Raw genomic sequence first — 24,806 nt, forward strand, 5'->3', positions numbered from 1 at the left:
TTGGTGAAATGTAGTCAGTGTTGCACTGTAGGAGATGCAGCAGAGGCTGGCCATCCATCAACAGTCCTCCTCGCTCTTGTCGTAAATTCTGCGCAAGGAGTGTGGAATGTGGGAGAAATTGCAACCCATGGACTTTTGTGCAGAAGCCTCTTGTGTTTGGAAGGTTTGCGGAGGGACATGCCTTCGTCATTAATAATGATCACCATCTTGGAATCCTTTTGAATTGCATCTATCAATACTGTCAAAGTTGTACTGTCAAGGTTTGTTTAGGTATTTTTGTTTGTAAGTCAATCCCAGATCAGACTGAGTTGCTTATTATTGCGTCTGTTTTGCAGGTACAATGCGATCAATGCGATGAGTGTGGCCTGTGGATATGGTCTCCAGGACTGTCAGAACAGGGCACAAGCATTATACAGGCAATGGATGGATAATCCCACTGTCAATCCGTAAGTCTTTTGCATGAAAGGGGAATATCAAAGTGGAGTTTGATCAAATATAATCAGAGTTGATGGCAATGTAGAGATTTACATAACATTACATAAAAACATAAGAAATAGGAGCAGGAGTCGGCCATTTGGCCCCTTGAGCCTGCTCTGCCATTCAATAAGATCATGACTGATCTGATCATGGACTCAGCTCCACTTCCCTGCCCGCTCCCCATAACCCTTTATTCCCTTATCGCTCAAAAATCCGTCTATCTCCACCTTAAATATATTCGATGACCCAGCCTCCATAGCTCTCTGGGGCAGAGAATTCCACAGATTTACAACCCTCAGAGAAGAAATTTCTCCTCATCTCAGTTTTAAATGGGCGGCCCCTTATTCTGAGACTATGCTCCCTAGTTTTAGTTTCCCCTATGAGTGGAAATATCCTCTCTGCATCCACCTTGTCGAACCCCCTCATTATCTTATATGTTTCGATAAGATCACCTCTCATTCTTCTGAACTCCAATGAGCATAGGCCCAACCTACTCAAGTTATCTTCATAAGTCAACCCCCTCATCTCCGGAATCAACCGAGTGAACCTTCTCTGAACTGTCTCCAATGCAAGTATATCCTTCCTTAAATACAGAGACCAAAACTGTACGCAGTACTCCAGGTGTGGCCTCACCAATACCTTGTACAGTTGTAGTAGGACTTCTCTGCTTTTATACTCTATCCCCCTTGCAATAAAGGCCAACATTCCATTTGCCTTCCTGATTACTTGCTGTACCTGCATACTAACTTTTTGTGTTTCATGCACAAGGACCCCTAGATCCCTCTGTACTGCAGCACTTTGCAATTTTTCTCCATTTAAATTATAATTTGCTTTTCTAATTTTTCTGCCAAAGTGGATAACCTCACATTTTCCCACATTATACTCCATCTGCCAACTTTTTGCCCACTCACTTAACCCGTCTATATCCCATTGCAGATTTTTTGTGTCCTCCTCACAATTTGCTTTCCCGCCCATCTTTGTATCATCAGCAAACTTGGCTGCCTTACACTTGGTCCCTTCATCCATGTCATTAATATAGATTGTAAATAGTTGAGGCCCCAGCACTGATCCCTGCAGCACCCCACTAGTCACTGTTTGTCAACTGGAAAATGACCCATTTATCCCGACTCTCTGTTTCCTGTTAGTTAGCCAATCCTCTATCCATGCTAATATATTACCCCCAACCCCGTGAACTTTTATCTTGTGCAGTAACCTTTTATGTGGCACCATTGTATTCCAGAAAGAAAGCTTTGGTAATATCTGATGTTATCAAAAATACCATTTATTTCATTCTCTGTGCTAATTTTCTAACATTATTTCTCATTAATAGAATCCAAGTGAATCTGAAGACAACAGTTTATTGCAACGCAATTGCGTCAGGGACGGAGAAGGAGTGGGACTTTGGGTGGGAGAAGTTCCAGAATGCGACAATAGCCACAGAGGGAGATAAATTGCGATCTGCGCTGGCCTGTGCCCGCGAGCCTTGGATACTGAACCGGTGAGCTCAGTAACTGACCGGGCTAACCGAGTGTTGGTGGAGCCTCTCCGCCACGGACATAAACACCAACCAAGTGAGAGTGAACGAGAGCCGCGGCTGTATAACCCCCTCCCTGTGCGACTTTGAGCGGAGGAGAGAAGGTTAATCGTCGAAGTTTGGTTGGTGACCCATGTTTGGGACTTGAAGCCACAGATGTGTGGTGGGTGTGGGAGCTCGGGGAGGGTGGGTAATTTGGGGACCGATTACATCATGTTGCAAAGTGTATATTTCCCGGGGCGGGGAAGGTTCGGGCCCAGGGGTTCAATCTGGGAAATGTAATTCCCGCCCGCGATGTGATATTAATGTCAAGCATCTGTTAGCAACACAAACCATGCAGGGGGTTGCAGGAGGTTTAAAACCTCACTTCCCCAGAACCCCTCTCAGCCCCCAACCCCCCCTCATTCCCCCAACCCTCCTCAGTACCCCATCCCATCCTCCCCCCGCAACCTCCCATCCCCCCCACACCCTCTCCCCTGCCCCGCACCATCCCCTCCCCTCTCCCCCGCACCATCCTCTCTCCCCCCGCACCCTCTTCTCTCCCCCGCACCATCCCCTCCCCCCAGCACCCTCCCCTCCCCTTCCCCCCTGCACTCTCCCCTCCCCTCTCCCCCCTCTCCCCCGTGTCCTCACCCCCCTCCCCCGCCCCTGCACCCTCCCCTGCAGTGATTGTATTTAAATGATGCTGTAACCAGTTATATTTCAGTGACTCAGGAATGTATCATCCTTTCAAGAATTCTACTTATTTAATGTTTTCTTTGATATGTTAAAGATATCTCAACTATACTTTGGATCCGACTAAGATTCGTAAGCAGGATGCCACAAAGACCATTATTTCCATTGCCAGTAACGTGGTGGGTCAGTCTCTGGCCTGGGACTTTGTTCGAGCAAGGTGGCAGTACATATTTCAGCAGTGAGTACCTGACTTTTCTGATAATCATGAGTTTAATTATAATCCTACATGTTGTGCACAAATTAGAATTTATATCACATGGGAAGTTACCAGCACTTGTGGCTTATTCAATTACAATCGCTCTGTTCTACAAGGATTAATATTTGAAATATTTTATTGTTTAGATACGGTGGTGGCTCATTTTCATTCTCGTCATTGATAGAGAGAGTGACACAGCGATTCTCAACCGAATTTGAGCTGACACAGGTTGGTGATAACTTTGAGAATTCTGTTCGAGTTAGGTTAACTGATACTTGGAATAGTTTAACCGTTGCTGCTAATGAGCATCACCCAGCTCGCTCACAAACAATATTTCTTATTTACCTAAACCATACATTGAGCAGGCTGACAGTTAGCATAACTGCTTGCAGATCAAACTCACCATCGGTCTTGTATTTAAATAGTAAAAAGCAAAATACTGCAGATGTTGGAGTTCTGATGCAACTCAGGAAGCAGCTGAGGAAAGAACAGAAGTTATAGTTTCATTGTCGACCCGTTGCACATGAAACATTAATTATCATCTCCAAAGATCTTGACTTATTTGTGTTTCCAGGACATTCCCTTTGTTGCCGCCTCTTATTTACATCTTGCTCCATCAGGTAACCATCTGTCACTCAGATAGATTAAACAGGTTTCCATTTCAATAACATGAACAATCCTCATCATTTCACTCAACCAGTCTTTGTGTTTGCTAATAGATCACTTTGTACTCCAGTGCAATACTGTCGGAGGGGCAGTACTGAGGGAGCGCCGCACTGTCGGAGAGGCAGTACTGAGGGAGCGCCGCACTGTCGGAGGGGCAGTCCTGAGGGAGCGCCGCACTGTCAGAGGGGCACTACTGAGGGAGCGCCGCACTGTTGGAGGGGTAGTACTGAGGGAGCGCTGCACTGTCGGAGGGGCACTACTGAGGGAGCGCCGCATTGTCGGAGGGGCAATGCTGAGGGAGTGCCGCACTGTCGGAGGGGCAGTACTGAGGGAGCGCTGCACTGTCAGAGGGGCACTACTGAGGGAGCGCCGCACTGTCGGAGGGGCAGTACTGAGGGAGCGGCGCACTGTCAGGGGCACTACTGAGGGAGCGCCGCACTGTCGGAGGGGCAGTCCTGAGGGAGCGCCGCACTGTCGGAGGGGCAGTACTGAGGGAGCGCCGCACTGTCGGAGGGGCAGTACTGAGGGAGCTCCGAACTGTCAGAGGGGCAGTACTGAGGGAGCGCCACACTGTCGGAGGGGCAATACTGAGGGAGTGCCGCACTGTCGGACGGGCAGTACTCCTTACACATTACTATAAATTCACACGAGGCACATTCTGCAGATAAGGTCACTCTGTGACCTGAACCTTTATTCATAGGACCAAGAAGTGATGACCCTGCGTGGGACCTCCCTTTATATACCTGGATGACCAGGTGAGGAGTGTCTCCCACAAGTTCACCCCGCTGTGGTCAAGGTGTGCATTTCTTACGTATATACAGTATGCAGTGTTGTTACATGAAGGTTACAGTTACATGAAGGTTACATACGTGACATCACCTCCTCCCCCAACGTCCTATGGGTTCTTTCAGGCGATCAACGCTCTCTCGTGGAACGCCGCAGTTGGGGCTCTGGTTGTTGAGCCTTGGTATGCGTGTCTGTCCCCTGTGGTGATTCCGGCCTGTCCGGGCTGACCGCAGGAACTGTGCATGCTGCTGAATGTTCTTGTTGCTCGTTCACAGGCGGTGGTGTGGGCAACATCACATGATCTTCCTCAGGTCCCTCAGTGTCCATGCTGAACCTTTTTTTTTACTTGGTCCAGATGCTTTCGGCATATCTGTCCATTGTTAAGCCTGACCACTATGACCCTATTCCCCTCTTTACCAATTACAGTACCCTCAAGCCACTTGGGTCCCAAAGCGTGATTAAGAACAAATACAGGGTCATCGATTTCGATACATCTCCCCTTTGAGTTATGGTCATGGCACTCATTTTGGGACTGGCGCTTGCTCTCAACAATGTCTGACAGGACTGGATGAATGAGGAACAGCCGAGTTTTAAGTGTACGTTTCATGAGTAGTTCCACGGGCGGGACTCCCATGAGCGAATGCGGTCGGGACCTATAGGCCAGCAGGAGGCGCGATAGGCGGCATTGAAGGGAGGGTCCTTGAATCCGGAGCATGCTCTGTTTTATGGTTTGGACCGCACGTTCCGCCTGGCCATTGGAAGCCAGCTTGAACGGTGCCGTCCGGACATGTTTGATGCCATTACCCGACATGAACTCCCAGAATTCATAGCTAGTGAAACACGGGCCGTTGTCACTAACCAGGATGTCCGGCAAGCCGTGGGTCGCAAAGACCGCACGCAGACTCTCCACAGTGGTGGATGTCATGCACGAATTCAATATGATGCACTCGATCCATTTCGAGTACGCATCAACAACAATGAGGAACATTTTTCCCATGGCCTGGTGGGCCAGGGCCACGGGCTGAGTGGGGCCTCCCTGGGGGCATTCGTGTGCGGGCGCCCAATCCCCAGTCAGGACACATTTCTTAATCAAGGATAGGAGGGGATCACTGTTGGTCCAGATTTTGATCTGGCGGGCTATGATGGGGGAGCCTGCGCTGTCAAAGGCATCAGCGGCCATGACCATCTCAGTGCTTTGTTCCGCTGCCCCCTGGGTAGTGGCCAATGGAAGCCTGCTGAGCGTGTCAGCGCAGTTTTCGGTGCCTGGCCGGTGCCGTATGGTGTAGTCATACGCAGCCAGCGTGAGAGCCCATCGCTGTATGCGAGCTAACGCATTGGCATTGACAGCTTTGCTGTCAGACAACAGGGATGTTAATGGCTTGTGGTCCGTTTCTAACTCGAACCTTCTGCCAAAAAGGTACTGGTGTATCTTTTTCACCCCGTAGACACATGCGAGTGCTTCCTTTTCAACCATCCCATATCCCCATTCTGCTTGGGAGAGCGACCTGGAGGCATAAGCCACAGGTTGAAGTTGGCCCTCATCATTACTCTGCTGCAACACGCACCCAACCCCATAGGATGATGCATCACATGTCAAAACCAATTTCTTACAGGGGTTGTACAGGGTCAACAGCTTATTAGAACAAAGCAGATTCTGCGCCCGATTGAAAGGCCGTTCCTGACAGTCCCGCCAAAACCAATCGCAACCCTTACGCAGGAGCACGTGTAGCGACTCCAACAATGTGCTTAAGTTCGGCAGAAAGTTCTCGAAATAGTTCAAGAGTCCCAGAAATGAACGCAACTCCAATGTGTTGCCAGGCCTGGGCGCATGACAAATCGCCTCCATTTTGGATTCGGTAGGCTGGATCCCGTCTGTGGCAACCTTCCTGCCCAAAAACTCGATCTCTGGGGCCAAAAACACACACTTGGACACACGCAGGCCTACCCGGCCCAGTGGGCGTAGCACCTCCTTCAGGTTGTGGAGGTTTCCTCGGTGTCTCGACTCGTGATAAGGATGTCGTCCTGAAATACGATTGTTCCAGGGATGGATTTGAGCAGACTTTCCATGTTCCTTTGAAAGATAGCGGCCGCTGATCGAATGCCAAACGGACACCTGTTGTAGACAAACAGCCCCTTGTGCGTGGTGATGGTGGTCAGTAGCTTGGATTCTTCAGCCAGTTCCTGAGTCATGTAGGCTGAAGTGAGGTCCAACTTGGTGAACAGCTTGCCGCCTGCCAGCGTGGCAAAAAGATCATCCGCTCTCGGAAGCGGGTATTGGTCTTGTAGTGACACTCGGTTGATGGTGGCCTTGTAGTCGCCACAGATCCTGACTGAGCCATCCGTTTTTAGGACAGGGACGATGGGGCTTGCCCAGTCGCTGAATTCAATGGGCGAAATTATGCCGTCTCTTAGCAACCTGTCCAACTCACTCTCAATTTTCTCCCGCATCACATATGGCACAGCTCTGGCTTCGTGGTGCACTGGTCTGGCGTCCGGGCTGATGCGTATCACTACTTTGGTGCCTTTGAAAGTCCCGACACCAGGTTGAAATAGTGATTCAAATTTCTGTAGGATCTGTGAGAGTGAACTTCGCTCCACAGAAGAAATGGCGTGCACATCCCCCCCATTTCCAGTTCATCTCGGCTAGCCAGCTCCTCCCCAAAATCACGGGACCATTTCCCAGGACAATCCAGAGTGGCAGCCGGTTCTCTGATCCATTATGTGTGACCACCAACATTGCACTGCCTAGCACTGGGATGATCTCTTTGGTGTACGTCCGTAATTGCGTGTCAATGCGTTCTAGTTTGGGTCTGCTAGCTCTGAGTGGCCATAGTTTCTCGAATATTTGGACACTCATAAGTGACTGGCTGGCCCCTGTGTCCAGCTCCATGCATACTGGGATGCCATTTGATAGGACTTTCATCATCATAGGTGGCGTTTTGGTATATGAGCTGTGGATGTTTGCCACATGAACCCACTGAACTTCAGCATCCATTGCTTTGTCCCAAGCATCAACCTGCCTTTCAGACCCCTCTTCTGGTTCATCTGCCTCATAAATTAGCCTCACTGCGGGCTTCCTGCACATTCTGGCTAAATGTCCATTGTTGAAAACTACAGGTTTTTGCAGCATGTCTGCCCCCGCACCTCCAGCATGAGCTGAGATTGTTGTGAACAAAAGAGCTGTTACCAGGCATTCCTCTCTGATTGTCTCTTTGATTACTCTTGAGCACTCTGTTAGTGGGTGTCAATGGCCCCATCCCGGGATGCATTGTCCACCCTGATGGCGTAAATGTCTGTTCAACCTGCCATTTTCTCTGTTGAGGGCCCACTCTAGAGTCTGTTGCTGCCTGGGTGGTGTTGAATTGCCCTTGCCTGCCTGCGGGGTTCTGAGTCGCGTTTACAATGTTAACTCCCTGATCCATTGCCACATTGGAAGCAGAGTTGCGCGCATATATTATCTTGGTTTCCTCCTCCCCCGCCATGAAGGTCTGAGCCATCAACGCCGCCACTTCCAAGGTCAAGTCCTTGGTCTCAATTAGCTTTCTGAAAATCCCGGCATGACCAATGCCCTCAATAAAGAAATCCCTTAGCATCTCCCCCCTGCAGGCGTCTGTGAACTTACAGAGGCTGGCCAAGCGCCGAAGGTCCGCAACGAAGTCCGGTATGCTCTGTCCTTCCCAACGCCGGTGGGTACAGAATCGGTGTCGGGCCATGTGTATACTGCTTGCCGGTTTGAGGTGCTCACCGATCAGTTTGCTGAGCTCTTCAAAGGTTTTGTCCGCCGGCTTCTCGGGTGCTAGCAGGTCTTTCATCAGCACGTACGTCTTAGGTCCACAGCTGGTCAGCAGATGAGCCCTTCGCTTGTCGGCCGCTGCGTCTCCCAGCCAGTCCTTTGTGAGAAATCTCTGCTGGAGCCTCTCAACAAAATCGGCCCTGTCCTCACCAACACAGTACCGTTCCTCCGTGCTGCCGGTGTCCACTCTCGTGAGTCGTTGATTGCCGTTTCCCGTCGCCAACTGTAATGTCCTTACACACTACTATAAATTCACACGAGGCACGTTCTGCAGACAAGGTCACTCTGTGACCTGAACCTTTATTCACAGGACCAAGAAGTGATGACTCAGCATGGAACCTCCCTTTATATACCTGGATGACCAGGTGAGGAGTGTCTCCCATAAGTTCACCCCCCTGTGGTCAAGGTGTGCATTTCTTAGGTATATACAGTATGCAGTGTTGTTACATGAAGGTTACATACATGACAGAGGGAGTGCCGCACTGTCGGAGGGGCAGTACTGAGGGAGCACCGCAGTGTCGGAGAGGCTGTATTGAGGGAGTGCCGCACTGTCGGAGGGGCAGTACTGAGGGAGCGCCGCACTGTCGGAGGGGCAGTACTGAGGGAGTGCCGCATTGTCGGAGGGGCAGTACTGAGGGAGTGTCGCACTGTTCGAGGGCAGTACTGAGGGAGCGCCACACTGTCAGAGGGGCAGTACTGAAGGAGCGCCACACTGTCGGAGGGGCAGTACTGAGGGAGTGACGCACTGTCGGAGGGGCAGTACTGAGGGAGCGCCGCACTGTCGGAGGGGCGTAACAGAGGGAGTGCCGCACTGTCGGAGGGTCAGTACTGAGGGAGTGCCGCACTGTCGGAGGGGCAGTACTGAGGGAACGCCGCACTGTCGGAGGGGCAGTACTGAGGGAGCGCCGCACTGTCGGAGGGGCAGTACTGAGGGAGTGTCGCACTGTCGGAGGGGCAGCACTGAGGGAGTGCCGCACTGTTGGAGGGCAGTACTGAGGGAGCGCCACACTGTCAGAGGGGCAGTACTGAAGGAGCGCCACACTGTCGGAGGGGCAGTACTGAGGGAGTGACGCACTGTCGGAAGGGCAGTACTGAGGGAGCGCCGTACTGTCGGAGGAGCAGTACTGAGGGAGTGCCGCACTGTCGGAGGGGCAGCACTGAGGGAGTGCCGCACTGTTGGAGGGCCAGCACTGAGGGATTGCCGCACTGTTGGCAGGGCAGTACTGAGGGAGTGCCGTACTGTCGGAGGAGCAGTACTGATTGAGCGCCGCACTGTCGGTGGGGCAGTACTGAGGGAGCACCGCACTTTCGGAGGGGCAGTACTGAGGGAGCGTCGCACTGTCGGAGGGGCAATACTGAGGGGGAGCTGCTCTGTCAGAGGGGCAGTACTGAGGGAGCACCACAGTGTCAGAGGGGCAGTACTGAGGGAGCGCCACACTGTCGGAGGGGCAGTACTGAGGGAGTGACGCACTGTCGGAGGGGCAGTACTGAGGGAGTGCCGCACTGTTGGAGGGCAGTACTGAGGGAGCGCCACACTGTTGGAGGGCCAGCACTGAGGGAGTGCCGCACTGTTGGCAGGGCAGTACTGAGGGAGTGCCGTACTGTCGGAGGAGCAGTACTGATTGAGCACCGCACTGTCGGAGGGGCAGTACTGAGGGAGCACCGCACTTTCGGAGGGGCAGTACTGAGGGAGCGTCGCACTGTCGGAGGGGCAATACTGAGGGAGTGCCGCACTGTCGGGGGGGGCAGCAGTGACGGAGTGCCGCACTGTCGGAGGGGCAGTACTGAGGGGGAGCTGCACTGTCAGAGGGGCAGTACTGAGGGAGCACCACACTGTCAGAGGGGCAGTACTGAGGGAGCGCCGCACTGTCGGAGGGGCAGTACTGAGGGAGTGCCGCATTGTCGGAGGGGCAGTACTGAGGGAGTGTCGCACTGTCGGAGGGGCAGTACTAAGTGAGCGCTGCACTGTCGGAGGGTCAGTACTGAAGGAGCGCCGCACTGTCGGAGGGGCGGTACAGAGGGAGTGCCGCACTGTCGGAGGGTCAGTACTGAGGGAATGCCGCACTGTCGGAGGGGCAGTACTGAGGGAACGCCGCACTGTCGGAGGGGCAGTACTGAGGGAGCGCCGCACTGTCGGAGGGGCAGTACTGAGGGAGTGTCGCACTGTCGGAGGGGCAGCACTGAGGGAGTGCCGCACTGTTGGAGGGCAGTACTGAGGGAGCGCCACACTGTCAGAGGGGCAGTACTGAAGGAGCGCCACACTGTCGGAGGGGCAGTACTGAGAGAGTGACGCACTGTCGGAGGGGCAGTACTGAGGGAGCGCCGTACTGTCGGAGGAGCAGTACTGAGGGAGTGCCGCACTGTCGGAGGGGCAGCACTGAGGGAGTGCCGCACTGTTGGAGGGCCAGCACTGAGGGATTGCCGCACTGTTGGCAGGGCAGTACTGAGGGAGTGCCGTACTGTCGGAGGAGCAGTACTGATTGAGCGCCGCACTGTCGGTGGGGCAGTACTGAGGGAGCACCGCACTTTCGGAGGGGCAGTACTGAGGGAGCGTCGCACTGTCGGAGGGGCAATACTGAGGGGGAGCTGCTCTGTCAGAGGGGCAGTACTGAGGGAGCACCACAGTGTCAGAGGGGCAGTACTGAGGGAGCGCCACACTGTCGGAGGGGCAGTACTGAGGGAGTGACGCACTGTCGGAGGGGCAGTACTGAGGGAGTGCCGCACTGTTGGAGGGCAGTACTGAGGGAGCGCCACACTGTTGGAGGGCCAGCACTGAGGGAGTGCCGCACTGTTGGCAGGGCAGTACTGAGGGAGTGCCGTACTGTCGGAGGAGCAGTACTGATTGAGCGCCGCACTGTCGGAGGGGCAGTACTGAGGGAGCACCGCACTTTCGGAGGGGCAGTACTGAGGGAGCGTCGCACTGTCGGAGGGGCAATACTGAGGGAGTGCCGCACTGTCGGGGGGGGCAGCAGTGACGGAGTGCCGCACTGTCGGAGGGGCAGTACTGAGGGGGAGCTGCACTGTCAGAGGGGCAGTACTGAGGGAGCACCACACTGTCAGAGGGGCAGTACTGAGGGAGCGCCACACTGTCGGAGGGGCAGTACTGAGGGAGTGACGCACTGTCGGAGGGGCAGTACTGAGGGAGCGCCGCACTGTTGGAGGGCAGTACTGAGGAAGTGCTGCACTATCGGAGGGGCAGTATTGAGGGAGTGCCACACTGTCGGAGGAACAGTACTGAGGGAGCGCCCGCACTGTCGGAGGGGCAGTACTGAAGGAGTCCCGCACTGTCGGACGGGCAGTACTGAGGGAGTGCCGCACTGTCGGAGGGGCGGTACTGAGGGAGTGCCGCACTGTCGGAGGGGCGGTACTGAAGGAGTGCCGCACTGTCGGAGGGGCAGTACTGAGGGAGCGCCGCACTGTCGGAGGGGCAGTACTGGGGAAGCGCTGCACTGTCGGAGAGGCAGTACTGAGGAAGTGCTGCACTGTCGGAGAGGCAGTATTGAGGGAGCGCCGCACTGTCGGAGGGGCAGAACTGAGGGAGTGCTGCACTGTCGGAGGGGCAGTATTGAGGGAGCGCCGCAGTGTCGGAGGGGCAGTACTGAGGTAGCGCCGCACTTTTGGAGCGTCAGTACAGTCCAATACGAGAACCACAGACCCTGTCACAGGTGGGACAGATAGTCGTTGAGAGAAGGGGTGGGTGGGACTGGTTTGCCGCACGCTGTTTCCGCTGCCTGCGCTTGGTTTCTGCATGCTCTCGGCGATGAGACTCGAAGTGCTCAGTGCCCTCCCGGATGCACTTCCTCCACTTAGACAGTCTTGGGCCAGGGACTCCCAGGTGTCAGTGGGGATGTCGCACTTTATCAGGGAGCTTCTGAGGGTGTCCTTGTCACGTTTCCTCTGCTCACCTTTGGTTCATTTGCTGTGAAGGAGTTCCGAGTAGAGCGCTTGCTTTGGGAGTCTCGTGTCTGGCATGCGGACAATGTAGCCTGCCCAGCAGAACTGATCAAGTGTGGTCAGTGCTTCAATGCTGGGGATGTTGGCCTGGTCGAGGACGCTAACATTGGTGCGTCTGTCCTCCCAGGGAATTTATAGGATCTTGCGGAGGCATCGTTGATGGTATTTCTCCAGCGACTTGCGGTGTCTACTGTACATGGTGCATGTCTCTGAGCCATACAGGAGGGCGAGTATTACTACAGACCTATAGACCATGAGCTTGGTGATAGATTTGAGGGCCTGGTCTTCGAACAATCTTTTCCTCAGGCGGCCGAAGAGTGCACTGGCGCACTGGAGACGATGTTGAATCTCGTCATCAATGTCTGCTTTTGTTGATAAGAGGCTCCCGAGGTATGGGAAATGGTCCACGTTGTCCAGGGTCGCCTGTGGATCTTGATAACTGGGGGCCAGTGCTGTGTGGTGAGGACAGGCTGGTGGAGGACCTTTGTCTTACGGATGTTTAGCATAAGGCCCATGCTTTTGTACGCCTCATTTGACTATATGCTGGAGTTCAGCCTCTGTAGTAGTGAGGTTGGGGACAGTAGTAGTGAGGTTGGGGATGGCATCAAACAAGAAATTAGGGATTCGTGCAATAAAGGTACAGCAGTTATCATGGGCGACTTGAATTGACATATAGATTGGGCTAACCAAGCTGGTAGCAATGCGGTGGAGGAGGATTTCCCGGAGTATATTAGGGATGGCTTTCTAGATCAAAATGTCAAGGAACCAACTAGAGAGCTAGCCATCCTAGACTGGGTATTATGTAATGAGAGAGGACTAATTAGCAATCTTGTTGTGCGAGGCCCCCTGGGGAAGAGTGACCATAATATGGTAGAATTCTTTATTAAGATGGAAAGTGACAGTGTTAATTCAGAGACTAGGGTCCTGAACTTAAGGAAAGGTAACTACGATGATATGAGACGTGAATTGGCTAGGATAGACTGGCAAATGATACTTAAAGGGTTGACAGTGGATAGGCAATGGCAGACATTTAAAGATCACATGGAAGAACTTCAACAATTGTACATCCCTGTCTGGAGTAAAAATAAAACGGAAGGTAGCTCAACCGTGGCTAACAAGGGAAATTAAGGATAGTGTTAAATCAAAGGAAGAGGCATATAAATTGGCCAGAAAAAACAGCAAACCTGAGGACTGGGAGAAATTTAGAATTCAGCAGAGGAGGACAAAGGCTCTAATTAGGAGGGGGAAAATAGAGTATGAGAGTAAGCTTGCAGGGAACATAAAAACTGACTGCAAAAGCTTCTATAGATATGTGAAGAGAAAAAGATTAGTAAAGACAAATGTAGGTCCTTTGCAGTCAGAATCAGGTGAATTTATAATGGGGAACAAGGAAATGGCAGACCAATTGAACAAATACTTTGGTTCTGTCTTCACGAAGGAAGACACAAATAACCTTCCGGAAATACTACGGGTTCGAGGGTCTAGTGAAAAGGAAGAACTAAAGGAAATCATTATTAGTCAGGAAATTGTGTTAGGGAAATTGATGGGATTCAAGGCTGATAAATCCCCTGGGCCTGATAGTCTGCATACCAGAGTACTTAAGGAAGTGGCCCTAGAAATAGTGGATGCATTGGTCATCATTTTCCAACATTCTATTGACTCTGGATCAGTTCTTATGGACTGGAGGGTAGCAAATGTAACCCCACTTTAAAAAAAGGAGGGAGAGAGAAAACAGGGAATTATAGACCGGTTAGCCTGACATCGGTAGTGGGGCAAATGTTGGAATCAATTGTTAAAGCTGAAATAGCAGCGCATTTGGAAAGCAGTGACAGGATCAGTCCAAGTCAGCATTGATTTATGAAAGGGAAATCATGCTTGACAAATCTTCTCGAATTTTTTGAGGATGTAACTAGTAGAGTGGACAAGGGAGAACCAGTGGATGTGGTGTATTTGGACTTTCAAAAGGCTTTTGACAAGGTCCCACACAAGAGATTAGTGTGCAAAATTAAAGCACATGGTATTGGGGGTAATGTATTGACATGGATAGAGAACTGGTTGGCAGACAGGAAGCAGAGAGTCGGAATAAATGGGTCCTTTTCAGAATGGCAAGCAGTGACCAGTGGGGTGCCGCAGGGTTCGGTGCTGAGACCCCAGCTATTTACAATATACATCAGTGATTTAGATGAAGGAATTGAATGTAATATCTCCAAGTTTGCAGATGACACTAAGCTGGGTGGCGGGTGTGAGCTGTGAGGAGGATGCTAAGAGGCTGCAGGGTGACTTGGACAGGTTAGGTGAGTAGGCAAATGCATGGCAGATGCAGTATAATGTAGATAAATGTGAGGTTATCCACTTTGGCGGCAAAAACAGGACGACACAATATTATCTGAATGGTGACAGATTAGGAAAAGGGGAGGTCCAACGAGACCTGGGTGTCATGGTACATCAGTCATTGAAGGTTGGCATGCAGGTACAGCAGGCGATGAAGAAGGCAAATGGCATATTGGCCTTCATAGCTAGGCGATTTGAGTATAGGAGCAGGGAGGTCGTACTGCAGTTGTACAGGGCCTTGGTGAGGCCTCACCTGGAATATTGTGCTTAGTTTTGGTCTCCTAATCTGAGGAAGGATGTTCTTGCTATTGAGGGAGTACAGCGAAGGTTCACCAGACTGATTCCCGGGATGGCAGGACTGACATATGAGGAGAGACTGGATCAACTGGGCTTGTATCCTCTGGAGTTTAGAAGAATGAGAGGAGATCGCATAGAAACATAAAATTCTGATGGGATGGGACAGGTTAGAGGCAGGAAGAATGTTCCCGTTGCTGGGACGTTCCAGAACCAGGGGTCACAGTCTAAGAATAAGGGGCAGGCCATTTAGGACCGAGATGAGGAGAAACTTCTTCACTCAGAGAATTGTGAACCTGTGGAATTCTCTACCACAGAAAGCTGTTGAGTTCAGTTCATTGGATATATTCAAAAGGGAGTTAGATGTAGCCCTTACGGCTAAAGGGATCAAGGGGTATGGAGAGAAAGCAGGAAAGGGGTACTGAGGTTGAATGTTCAGCCATGATCTTATTGAATGGTGATGCAGGCTCGAAGGGCCGAATGGCCTACTCCTGCACCTAATTTCTATGTTTCTATGAATGTGCGCAGATGCAGGCTTCGTCCACGTACTGTAGCTTGACGACAGAGGTTGGGGTGGTCTTGGACCTGGCCTTGAGACGGCGAAGGTTGAACAGCTTCCCACTGGTCCTGTAGTTTAATTCCACTCCAGCGGGGAGCTTGTTGACTGTGAGGTGGAGTATTGCAGTGAGGAAGATTGAGAAGAGGGTTGGGGTGATGACGCAGCCCTGTTTGACTCCCGTCTGGATATGGATTGGGTCTGTAATGGATCCGTTGGTAAGGATCACGGCCTGCATGTTGTCGTGGAGCAGGCGGAGGATGTTGACGAACTTTTGGGCGCATCCGAAACAGAGGAGGACGCTCCATAGACCCTCGTGGTTGACAGTGTCAAAGGCCTTTGTAAGGTCGAAGAAGGCCATGTATAAGGGCTGGTGCTGCTCCCTGCATTTTCCTGCAGCTGTCGCACTGCAAAAATCATGTCCGTTGTGCCCCGCAGGGGACGAAATCTGCACTCCGACTCCGGGAGGAGCTCCTCGGCCACGGGAAGAAGACGGTTGAGGAGGACTCTAGCGACGACTTTCCCAGTAGCCGACAACAGGAAGATTCCTCTGTAGTTGCTGCAGTCAGACTTGTCCCTTTTTTAAAGATGGTCACGATCACTGCATCACTTCGATCTCCCGGCATGCTCTCCTCCCTGCTGATGAGAGAGATGAGATCATGTATTCGCACCAACAGCGCCTCTCTGCCATACTTTAGTGCCTCAGCAGGGATTCCAACCGCTCCCGTAGCCTTGTTGTTCTTGAGCTGTCTTATGGCTTTTTCTACCTCGTGCAACATTGGGGTTTCACTGAGGTGGTGGCGGGTCGCATGCTGCGGGATGGAGTCGAGAACACTCGAGTCAGAGGCAGAGTCTCGATTGAGGAGATCTTCAAAGTGCTCCTTCCAGTGGGCCCTGACTGCCTCGGTGTCCTTGATGAGTGTTTCCCCGTTCTTGGCCAGCAGTGGGGTGGGGCCTTGGGTGTTTGGCCCATAGGTGGCCTTGACTGCGATGAAGAATCCTCACACATCATGGCTGTCGGCCAGTTGTTGTATCGCCTGTGCTTTCTCCAACCACCACCTGTTCTTTAGGTCCCGGGTGCCTTGAGCCGTCTGTAATGTTGCTTTGTAGTTCCCGAGTTGGCTTGTTGCTCAAGGCACTGAATAATAATTTCTATTAACAATCAGCAATTTAACCTAACACATAGTGGAGAAGATCAGACTGCTACTTGCAGCTTGGGCCCTAAACACCCTGCTATCTGTCAACAGAAAGGGAAATATATTCATCTCATTTCTCCGTGGAGCTCAGAACACTCGATGACTTGTAGACTGGTGTTTATATTACAAAGCCACTTGGACTTGAAGCATTTCGGTAATCTATGTCTGGAATTTCTGTAGAGAATTGTCACAAACTCTCACCATTTAAACAAAGCAACAGAGGAAGAGGAGGAGACCATTCAGCCCCTCCAGCCTGTTCCACCCTTCAATCAGATCATGGCTGATCTGTATCTGAACTCCATTTCTCGCCTTTGCTCCATAACCCTGATACCTTTACCCAACACAAATCTATCGATCTCAGGCTTAAACATTTCAACTGACCCCCCCTCCCCCCAGCATCCCCAGCCTTTTGGGGGAGAGAGTTCCAGATTCCCAACACACAGAAGCACTTCCTGAACAGCCTGGCTCTAATTTTATGATTATGTCCCCTTGTTCTAGACTCCCGCACCAGAGGTAATAGTTTCCCTGTATCTATACTAGTATTGGGTACAGTAGTACAGAAGTTACATTACTGGACTGATAATCAGGAGGCCTGTATCTGTACCCCTAGACCTCTGTACCTTTACCCCTGATTCTTTGTATGTGTCCCTCGATTTCAGTTGCTCCATTGCATTGAGAATATTACAGTTATAGTTAAGAATGAAGCTTTACTGTCAAAACAAAGTGAAAGATGTATCTCTCATTCCTCAGCTTCTTCCAATGTTTCTCAGTTTACTAATGACTCTAATTTATCAACGTTTAAACAAAAGAAAGTAAGGCCTTGGGAATATATCCATGTTAAACAATGTCCATGGTTGCTTTAATCATCATGTGGAAACTTATTTTCTTTGTTGCGTTCATTCTTCACAGCTCGAACAGTTTAAGCGAGATAATGAGCACATTGGATTTGGCTCTGGGACTCGAGCACTGGAACAGGCTTTAGAAAAAACAAAAGCCAATATCAAATGGGTGAAAGAAAACAAGGACCCCGTTAGCGAGTGGTTTGTCAAAGAATTCAAACCCCAAAATCCTTAACTGAATGGCCACTGGTTAATGTAAATAGAAAATCTAATTGAAATATGTTTCTGGATGCAACTGAAGCAAGGAAGCAGTTTCCGATGGGAATATCAGGAACTCTGTTCCACAGAGGAGAATGTTTTATTACTTGTGTCTGAAACAAGAGAGGGAACGTTTTAGTCAAATAATTCCAGGCCCTGTGTGAGTAATGGTCCAAAGAACAGGGAGCTAAAACCATAAATACTGTCCAAGCCAATACATTTCAACCATGCCCTGTCACCCCATACTGCGCAATGTTACAATGCCACAGCATTGCTGACCATAACATAGTACAGAATCAGAGAAATTTACGGCACAGAAGGAAGCCATTCGGCCCATCATGCCTGTGCCGACCGAAAAATATCTAGCCAGTCTAATCCCACTTTCCAGCTCTTGGTCCGTAGCCCTGTAAGTTACGGCACTTCACGTGCACATCGAAGTACTTTTTAAATGTAGAGGGTTTGTGCCTCTACCACCCTTTCAGGCAGTGAGTTCCAGACCCCCGACCAATTGCTTTAATTCTATGCCCCCTGGTTATTGACCCCTCTACTAAGGGGAATAGATGCTTCCTATGGACTCTATCTAGAGCCCTCATAATTTTATACAACTCAATTATATCTCCCCTCAGCCTCCTCTGTCCTGTTACCTTCAGGGATCTGTGGCTATGAACTCCAAGGTCCCTTTGTTCCTCTACACTTCTCAGTGTCCTACCATTTAATGTGTATTCCCTTGCCTTGTTAGCCCTCCCCAAATGCATTACCTCACACTTCTCCAGATTAAATTCCATTTGCCACTGTTCTGCCCACCTGATCAGTCCATTGATATCTTCCTGCAGTCTACAGCTTTCTTCTTCATTATCAACTACACGGCCAATTTTTGTATCATCTACAAACTTCTTAATCATACCCCGTACATTGAAGTCTAAATCATTGCTATATACCACAAAAAGCAAGAGACTGAGTACTGAGCCCTGCGGAACCCCACTGAAACCAGTCTGCAAGGGGCAAAAAACACTGGCCGACCAATACCCTCTGCTTCCTGCCACTGAGCCAGTTTTGGATTGAACTTGCCACTTTACCCTGGATCTCATGTGCTTGCTTTTATTTTTCTGACTGGTCTGCATGTGAGACCTTGTCAAAAGCTTTGCTAAAATCCATGTAGACTACATCGTACGCACTGCCCTCATCGACCCTCCTTGTTACCTCCTCAAAAAAGTCAATCAAGTTAGACATGACCTACCCGTTACAATTTATGCTGGGCTGTAATATTACACACCATATTCTACCACACACAGCGGTACAATACAAACATGCTTAGTGAGCGAGAGAACTAGAATGGAAGTGAAGATCAGGTGGTTTCTTCCACTGCCGTAATCAGTTACTGAAATATTACTCTCTTTGCTGAGATACTACATTGAACCTTTGCCCATTGGCTGTAGTGATTGGACAGCCTCTTTCATTGTTGCTTTATTTTGATTGGTTGTTGGGAATCCCGAGAGTTAAAAGTTTCCGCTGGTTTCATTGACACAGTGTTGCAGTTTGATGTTGTCTAGTTTAAAGCAAAATATTAAATATTTAGAACAGGAATCTCAGTGATGAGGACAGACTTGTAAAGGGTTTACACGATCCCATAGCAGACAAGGGACACGGCTAGATTAGATCAATGTCTTCATTTATAGAGAAAAGTGTCACAAATATATGATTGAAATATTGTTTATTATTAAACAATCTGATGGGTTAATTCAGCTTTGTAGAATGAATTTTTGGTGTATGGATTATGCTTTAAAGAAATAACTGCATTAATAATGACATGTGTTGTGTAGGTCACTGTATTATCACATCACTTCCAGGGACGGTGTGAATGCATGGCCTTTTGATAATGTTTCTAAATAGCACCTGAAACAGTAAAATATTTCATTGAATTAATTTTATTAAATTAATAACGGAGGAAAAAATGCCTCTGACAACAGAAGGCCTCTGAGAAAAATGGCGCAAGGACTTGTGATTCTTGAGTAGATCCATTTCCCTGCACTGCCTGACCCACAGTTCATAGCCGAAAACATGAAACCAAACTCCAGTCAAACATTCCCATAAAAAATTCAGATAATAAATTGCTGAGAATTTGCAACATGTGTCAGCGTTGTACAGATTGTCACAGGATGGCGACTATCTGATGGAACAATGAGATCTTGTGCCTGTCCATGTTACACTGCAGGCAATTAAAGAACTGAATGAAAGTCACGGTGAACTTTGTGACTCTCAGAACACCAGCGGAAAACACCGTGTAAGAATGCAACTTGTGTCTGTAGCACAATCAGAAATGTTTATAGTAACTTTTCCAAATAAAAGCTCCCATTAAAAATTGTTCAAAAACATTATCTGTGTGTTGGTTAAACTCAGTGATTCACTCTCCAAGCTGGGGCTTTTTGAGGGAGGAATTTCCCAACCTGTGTCTAAATAGACTCAAAACACGATTTCCTGTAGATTTCTGAAACCTGTGCATTCTGAGGGAGCATTGAGCTGCATCCAGGGGACTCAGTGCAACCGAACCCATCTTTCCGCTTACAACCTGATATACCCGCTTTCCTTTCATCTTTGGGTTTTATTTCTGATGATTTTCGGTTGATTGACAGGAACACAGCACTTTAACGGGGGGGGGTTAGGGGACTTTCCTCCTCCCCACTCTCACATAACGGGGTGGGGGGGAAGGGTTAGGGGACTTTCCACCTCCCCACTCTCACATAACATGGGGGGGTTCAGGGGACTTTCCCCCTCCACACTCTCACATAACATGGGGGGGGGGGGTCAGGGGACTTTCCCCCTCCCCACTCTCACATAACATGGGGGGGGGTCAGGGGACTTTCCCCCTCCCCACTCTCACATAACATGGGGGGGAGGGGTCAGGGGACTTTCCCCCTCCCCACTCTCACATAACATGGGGGGGGGGGTCAGGGGACTTTCCCCCTCCCCACTCTCACATAAGATGGGGGGGGTCAGGGGACTTTCCCCCTCCCCACTCTCACATAACATGGGGGGGGGGGTCAGGGGACTTTCCCCTTCCCCACTCTCACATAACATGGGGGGGGGGGGTCAGGGGACTTTCCCCCTCCCCACTCTCACATAACATGGGGGGGGGGGGGTCAGGGGACTTTCCCCTTCCCCACTCTCACATAACATGGGGGGGGGGGTCAGGGGACTTTCCCCCTCCACACTCTCACATAACATGGGGGGGGGGTCAGGGGACTTTTCCCCTCCACACTCTCACATAATGGGGGTGGGTGGATGCCAGGGACCCCCCCCCCCACTCACATAATGGGGCATTCCCTCGGCCAACTTGACCTGAATGATTGAAAGGAACGGCTAAGAGGATGATCAAGTGGAGGGAGGGCGCTGGGGGGCCATGCCCAGAGTGTGAAGGGTTCATTGGGAAAGTGTTGCTTTAACAGGGTGAACAGTGTGGGGGGGGGGGGGCGCAGGGAGAGGGAGGTGGCAGGGAGAGGGGGGGGCAGGGAGAGAGGGGGGGCAGGGAGAGAGGGGGGGCAGGGAGAGAGGTGGGGGCAGGGAGAGAGGGGGGCAGGGAGAGAAGGAGGGCAGGGAGAGAAGGAGGGCAGGGAGAGAGGGGGGCAGGGAGAGAGGGGGCAGGAAGAGAGGGGGGGGCATGGAGAGAGGGGGCAGGAAGAGAGGGGGGGGCAGGGAGAGAGGGGGGTTCAGGGAGAGAGGGGGCAGGGAGAGAGGTGGGGGCAGGGAGAGAGGAGGGGCAGGGAGAGAGGGGGGTAGGGAGAGAAGGAGGGCAGGGAGAGAGGGGGGGCAGGGAGAGAGGGGGGCAGGGAGAGTGGGGGATGCAGGGAGAGAGGTGGGGCAGGGAGAGAGGTGGGGCAGGGAGAGAGAGAGGGGGCAGGGAGAGAGGGGGCAGGGAGAGGGAGGGCAGGGAGAGAGGGGGGAGGAGAGAGAGGGGGTGCAGGGAGATGGGCTGGGGGGGACAGAGCCAGTGCGGGGGGCAGGGGGCAATGAGGGCGGGCCCAGTGCCCCCTCCCTCCAGGCAGCAGGTTACTTTCAGTGATGTGACCTCAGTCTCTAACCTCAGTCTCTGTGACCTTTAGTCCCATTGCTACAAAGCTGCAGGAATCAATCAACGGTCATCACTAGTGGGCAAAGCCTTTCCCTCACTATAGTCTTGTTAATTGAGTATTCTCATCCATCTAGTTTTACATTCACAGTCCAAGTTAAATAACCCCCTTAATCTGCATTGTGTATAATCGTTTAAGGACATACGTCATATTTTCCTGAATTTTATTTTCTCTAAACAAGGTAACCGTAAGTACGATAGGTTTAAGAGGAGCCTGACAGCGGAAAAGATCTTGCGTGTTGTCCTGACAGAGTTTGATCGATAAACAGCAAAGTATGGGGGGCGGGGGAGGGGTTGTTGGAGGAGCCTGTAGGGGAGTGTGAGTGGGCTGGCGGAGGGAGGGTGTTGGCGATGAAGAAGTGGGAGGTGGGGGGAGAGTGTGCAGGTGAGGGGGAGGTGGAGGGAGTGGGGAGTGGGGGTGGGGGTGTGGTGAGGGGGTGGGGGTGAGGGTGGGAGTGAGGGGGTGAGGGTCAGGGGGTCAGTGGGGTGACAGGGTGGGGGTGGAATTAGGGTGGGAGTGTGAGTGGGGGGAGGCTGTGGGGTGGGGGGAGGGTGAGGGGGTGGGGGGTGAGGGTGAGGGGGTGGAGGGTGAGGGTGAGGGGGTGGAGGGTGAGGGTGAGGGGGTGGGGGGTGAGGGAGTGGGGGTGGGGGGTGTGGGAATGGGAGTGGGGGTTGAGGGAATGGGGTGGGGGTGAGGGGGTGGGGGTGAGGATGAGGGGGTGGGGGGTGAGGGAGTGGGGGCAGGGGGTGAGGATGAGGGGGTGGGGGGTGAGGGAGTGGGGGTGAGGGAGTGGGGATGGGGGGTGAGGGTGAGGGGGTGGAGGGTGAGGGTGAGGGGGTGGGGGGTGAGGGAGTGGCGGTGCGGGGTGTGGGAGTGGGAGTGGGGTTTGAGGGAATGGGGGTGGGGGTGAGGGTGAGGGGGTGGGGGTGAGGATGAGGGGGTGGGGGATGAGGGAGTGGGGGTGGGGGGTGAGGATGAGGGGGTGGGGGGTGATGGGGTGGGGGGTGAGGGAATGGGGGTGAGGGGGTGGGGGGGAGGTGAGGGGGTGGGGGGTGAGGGAGTGGGTGTGGGGGGGAGGTGAGGGGGTGGGCGGTGAGGATGAGGGGTTGGGGGGTGAGGGGGGAGGTGAGGGGGTGGGGGGTGAAGGTGAGGGGGTGGGGGTGTGGGGTGTGGATGAGGGGGTGGGGGTGAGGGATTGGGAGGTGAGGGAGTGGGGTGGGGGGTGAGGATGAGGGGGTGAGGGGTGAGGGAGTGGGGGTGTGGGGTGAGGATGAGGGGGTGGGGGTGTGAGGATGAGGGGGTGGGGGATGAGGGAGTGGGGGCGTGGGGTGAGGATGAGGGGGTAGGGTGAGGATGAGGGGGTGGGGTTGAGGGAGTGGGGGTGTGGGGTGAGGATGAGGGTGTGGGGTGAGGATGAGGGGGTGGGGGGGGGGGCGGTGAGGTTTCTGACCCGAGCTCACAGTGAGGTGAAGCTGTGAGCCACAGTAAACCCTGGAGAGAATATAAGAATGTAGGAAGTAGGAGCTGGAGTAGGCCAGTTGGTCCTTCAAGCCTGCCCCGCCATTCAGTAAGATCCTGGCTGATCTTCTACCTCAACTCCACCTTTCCGCACTATCCCCATCTCTCCTCGAGGAGAGGCAATATAAACGAAAGGGTACAATTGTAAAGGGGGTGCAGGAACAGAGAGACCTGGGGGTATATCTGCACAAATCTCTACGAAAAACAATGAAAATAAAACCGGACGGACCAGCCGGCATTGGCCTCTGCACCGGACACGACAACAGCAGAGATTGATAGATATTTAAGGCAGAGATCGATAGAATTTTGGACTCCATATGGCCTACTCCTGTTCCTATTAAGAACGTAAGAAATAGGAGCAGGAGTCGGCTATACGGCCCCTCGAGCCTGCTCCGCCATTCAATGAGATCATGGCTGATCTGATCTTGGCCTCAGCTCCACTTTCCTGCCTGTTCCTCATAACCCCTTATCCCCTATAGTTCAAGAAGCTGTCTAACTCAGCTTTGAATATACTCAATGACCCAGCCTCCACAGCTCTCTGAGGTACAGAATTCCAAAGATTCACGATCCTCTGAGAGAAGAAATTCCTTCTCATCTCCATCTTAAATGGGCAACCCCTTTTTCTGAAACTATGCCCCCTAGTTCTAGATTCCACAGGAGGGCAAACATCCTCTCAGCATCTACCCTATCAAGCCCCCTCATTCTTCTAAACTGCAATGCGTAAAGACCCAACCTGCTCAACCTTTCTTCATAGAAACATAGAAACATAGAAATGTAGAAAATAGGTGCAGGAGTAGGCCATTCGGCCCTTCGAGCCTGCACTACCATTCAATAAGATCATGGCTGATCATTCCCTCAGTACCCCTTTCCTGCTTTCTCTCCATACCTCTTGAACCCTTTAGCCGTAAGGGCCACATCTAACTCCCTCTTGAATATATCCAATGAACTGGCATGAACAACTCTCTGCAGTAGGGAATTCCACAGGTTAACAACTCTCTGATTGAAGAAGTTTCTCCTCATCTCAGTCCTAAATGGCCTACCCCTTATCCTAAGGCTGTGTCCCCTGGTTCTGGACTTCCCTAACATCGGGAACATTCTTCCTGCATCTAACCTGTCCAGTCCCATCAGAATCTTGTAAGTTTCTATGAGATTCCCTCTCATCCTTCTAAACTCCAGTGTATAAAGGCCCAGTTGATCCAGTCTCTCCTCATATATCAGTCCCGCCATCCCGGGAATCAGTCTGGTAAACGTTCGCTGCACTCCCTCAATAGCAAGAACGTCCTTCCTCAGATTAGGAGACCAAAACTGAACACAATATTCCAGGTGAGACCTCCCTGCTCCTACACTCAAATCCCCTAGCTATGAAGGCCAACATACCATTTGCCTTCTTCACCGCCTGCTGTACCTGCATGCCAACTTTCAATGACTGATGAACCATGACCCCCAGGTTTCGTTGCACCTCCCTCTTTCCTAATCTGCCTTCATTCAGATATTATTCTGCCTTTGTATTTTTGCCCCCAAAGTGGATAACCTCACATTTATCCACATT

The 24,806-nt window shown here is 51.6% G+C and overlaps 1 protein-coding gene across 1 annotated transcript in view; it reads left to right on the plus strand.

Moving 5' to 3' along the window:
• anpepb.1 (alanyl (membrane) aminopeptidase b, tandem duplicate 1) overlaps positions 1-19,990 on the plus strand; it is a 103,446-nt gene extending 83,456 nt beyond the window's left edge. The window contains exons 16-20 of the mRNA XM_070858662.1: positions 336-446; positions 1,808-1,975; positions 2,784-2,924; positions 3,089-3,170; positions 17,428-19,990. Of these exons, the coding sequence (XP_070714763.1) occupies positions 336-446; positions 1,808-1,975; positions 2,784-2,924; positions 3,089-3,170; positions 17,428-17,592 (667 nt within the window). The 3' untranslated portion in view covers positions 17,593-19,990. The remainder of the gene's footprint in view (positions 1-335; positions 447-1,807; positions 1,976-2,783; positions 2,925-3,088; positions 3,171-17,427) is intronic.
• Positions 19,991-24,806: the final 4,816 nt, after the last annotated feature.

Source organism: Pristiophorus japonicus, chromosome 17 (assembly GCF_044704955.1).
Source record: "Pristiophorus japonicus isolate sPriJap1 chromosome 17, sPriJap1.hap1, whole genome shotgun sequence".
In the NCBI taxonomy this organism is placed as follows: Eukaryota; Metazoa; Chordata; class Chondrichthyes; family Pristiophoridae; genus Pristiophorus; species Pristiophorus japonicus.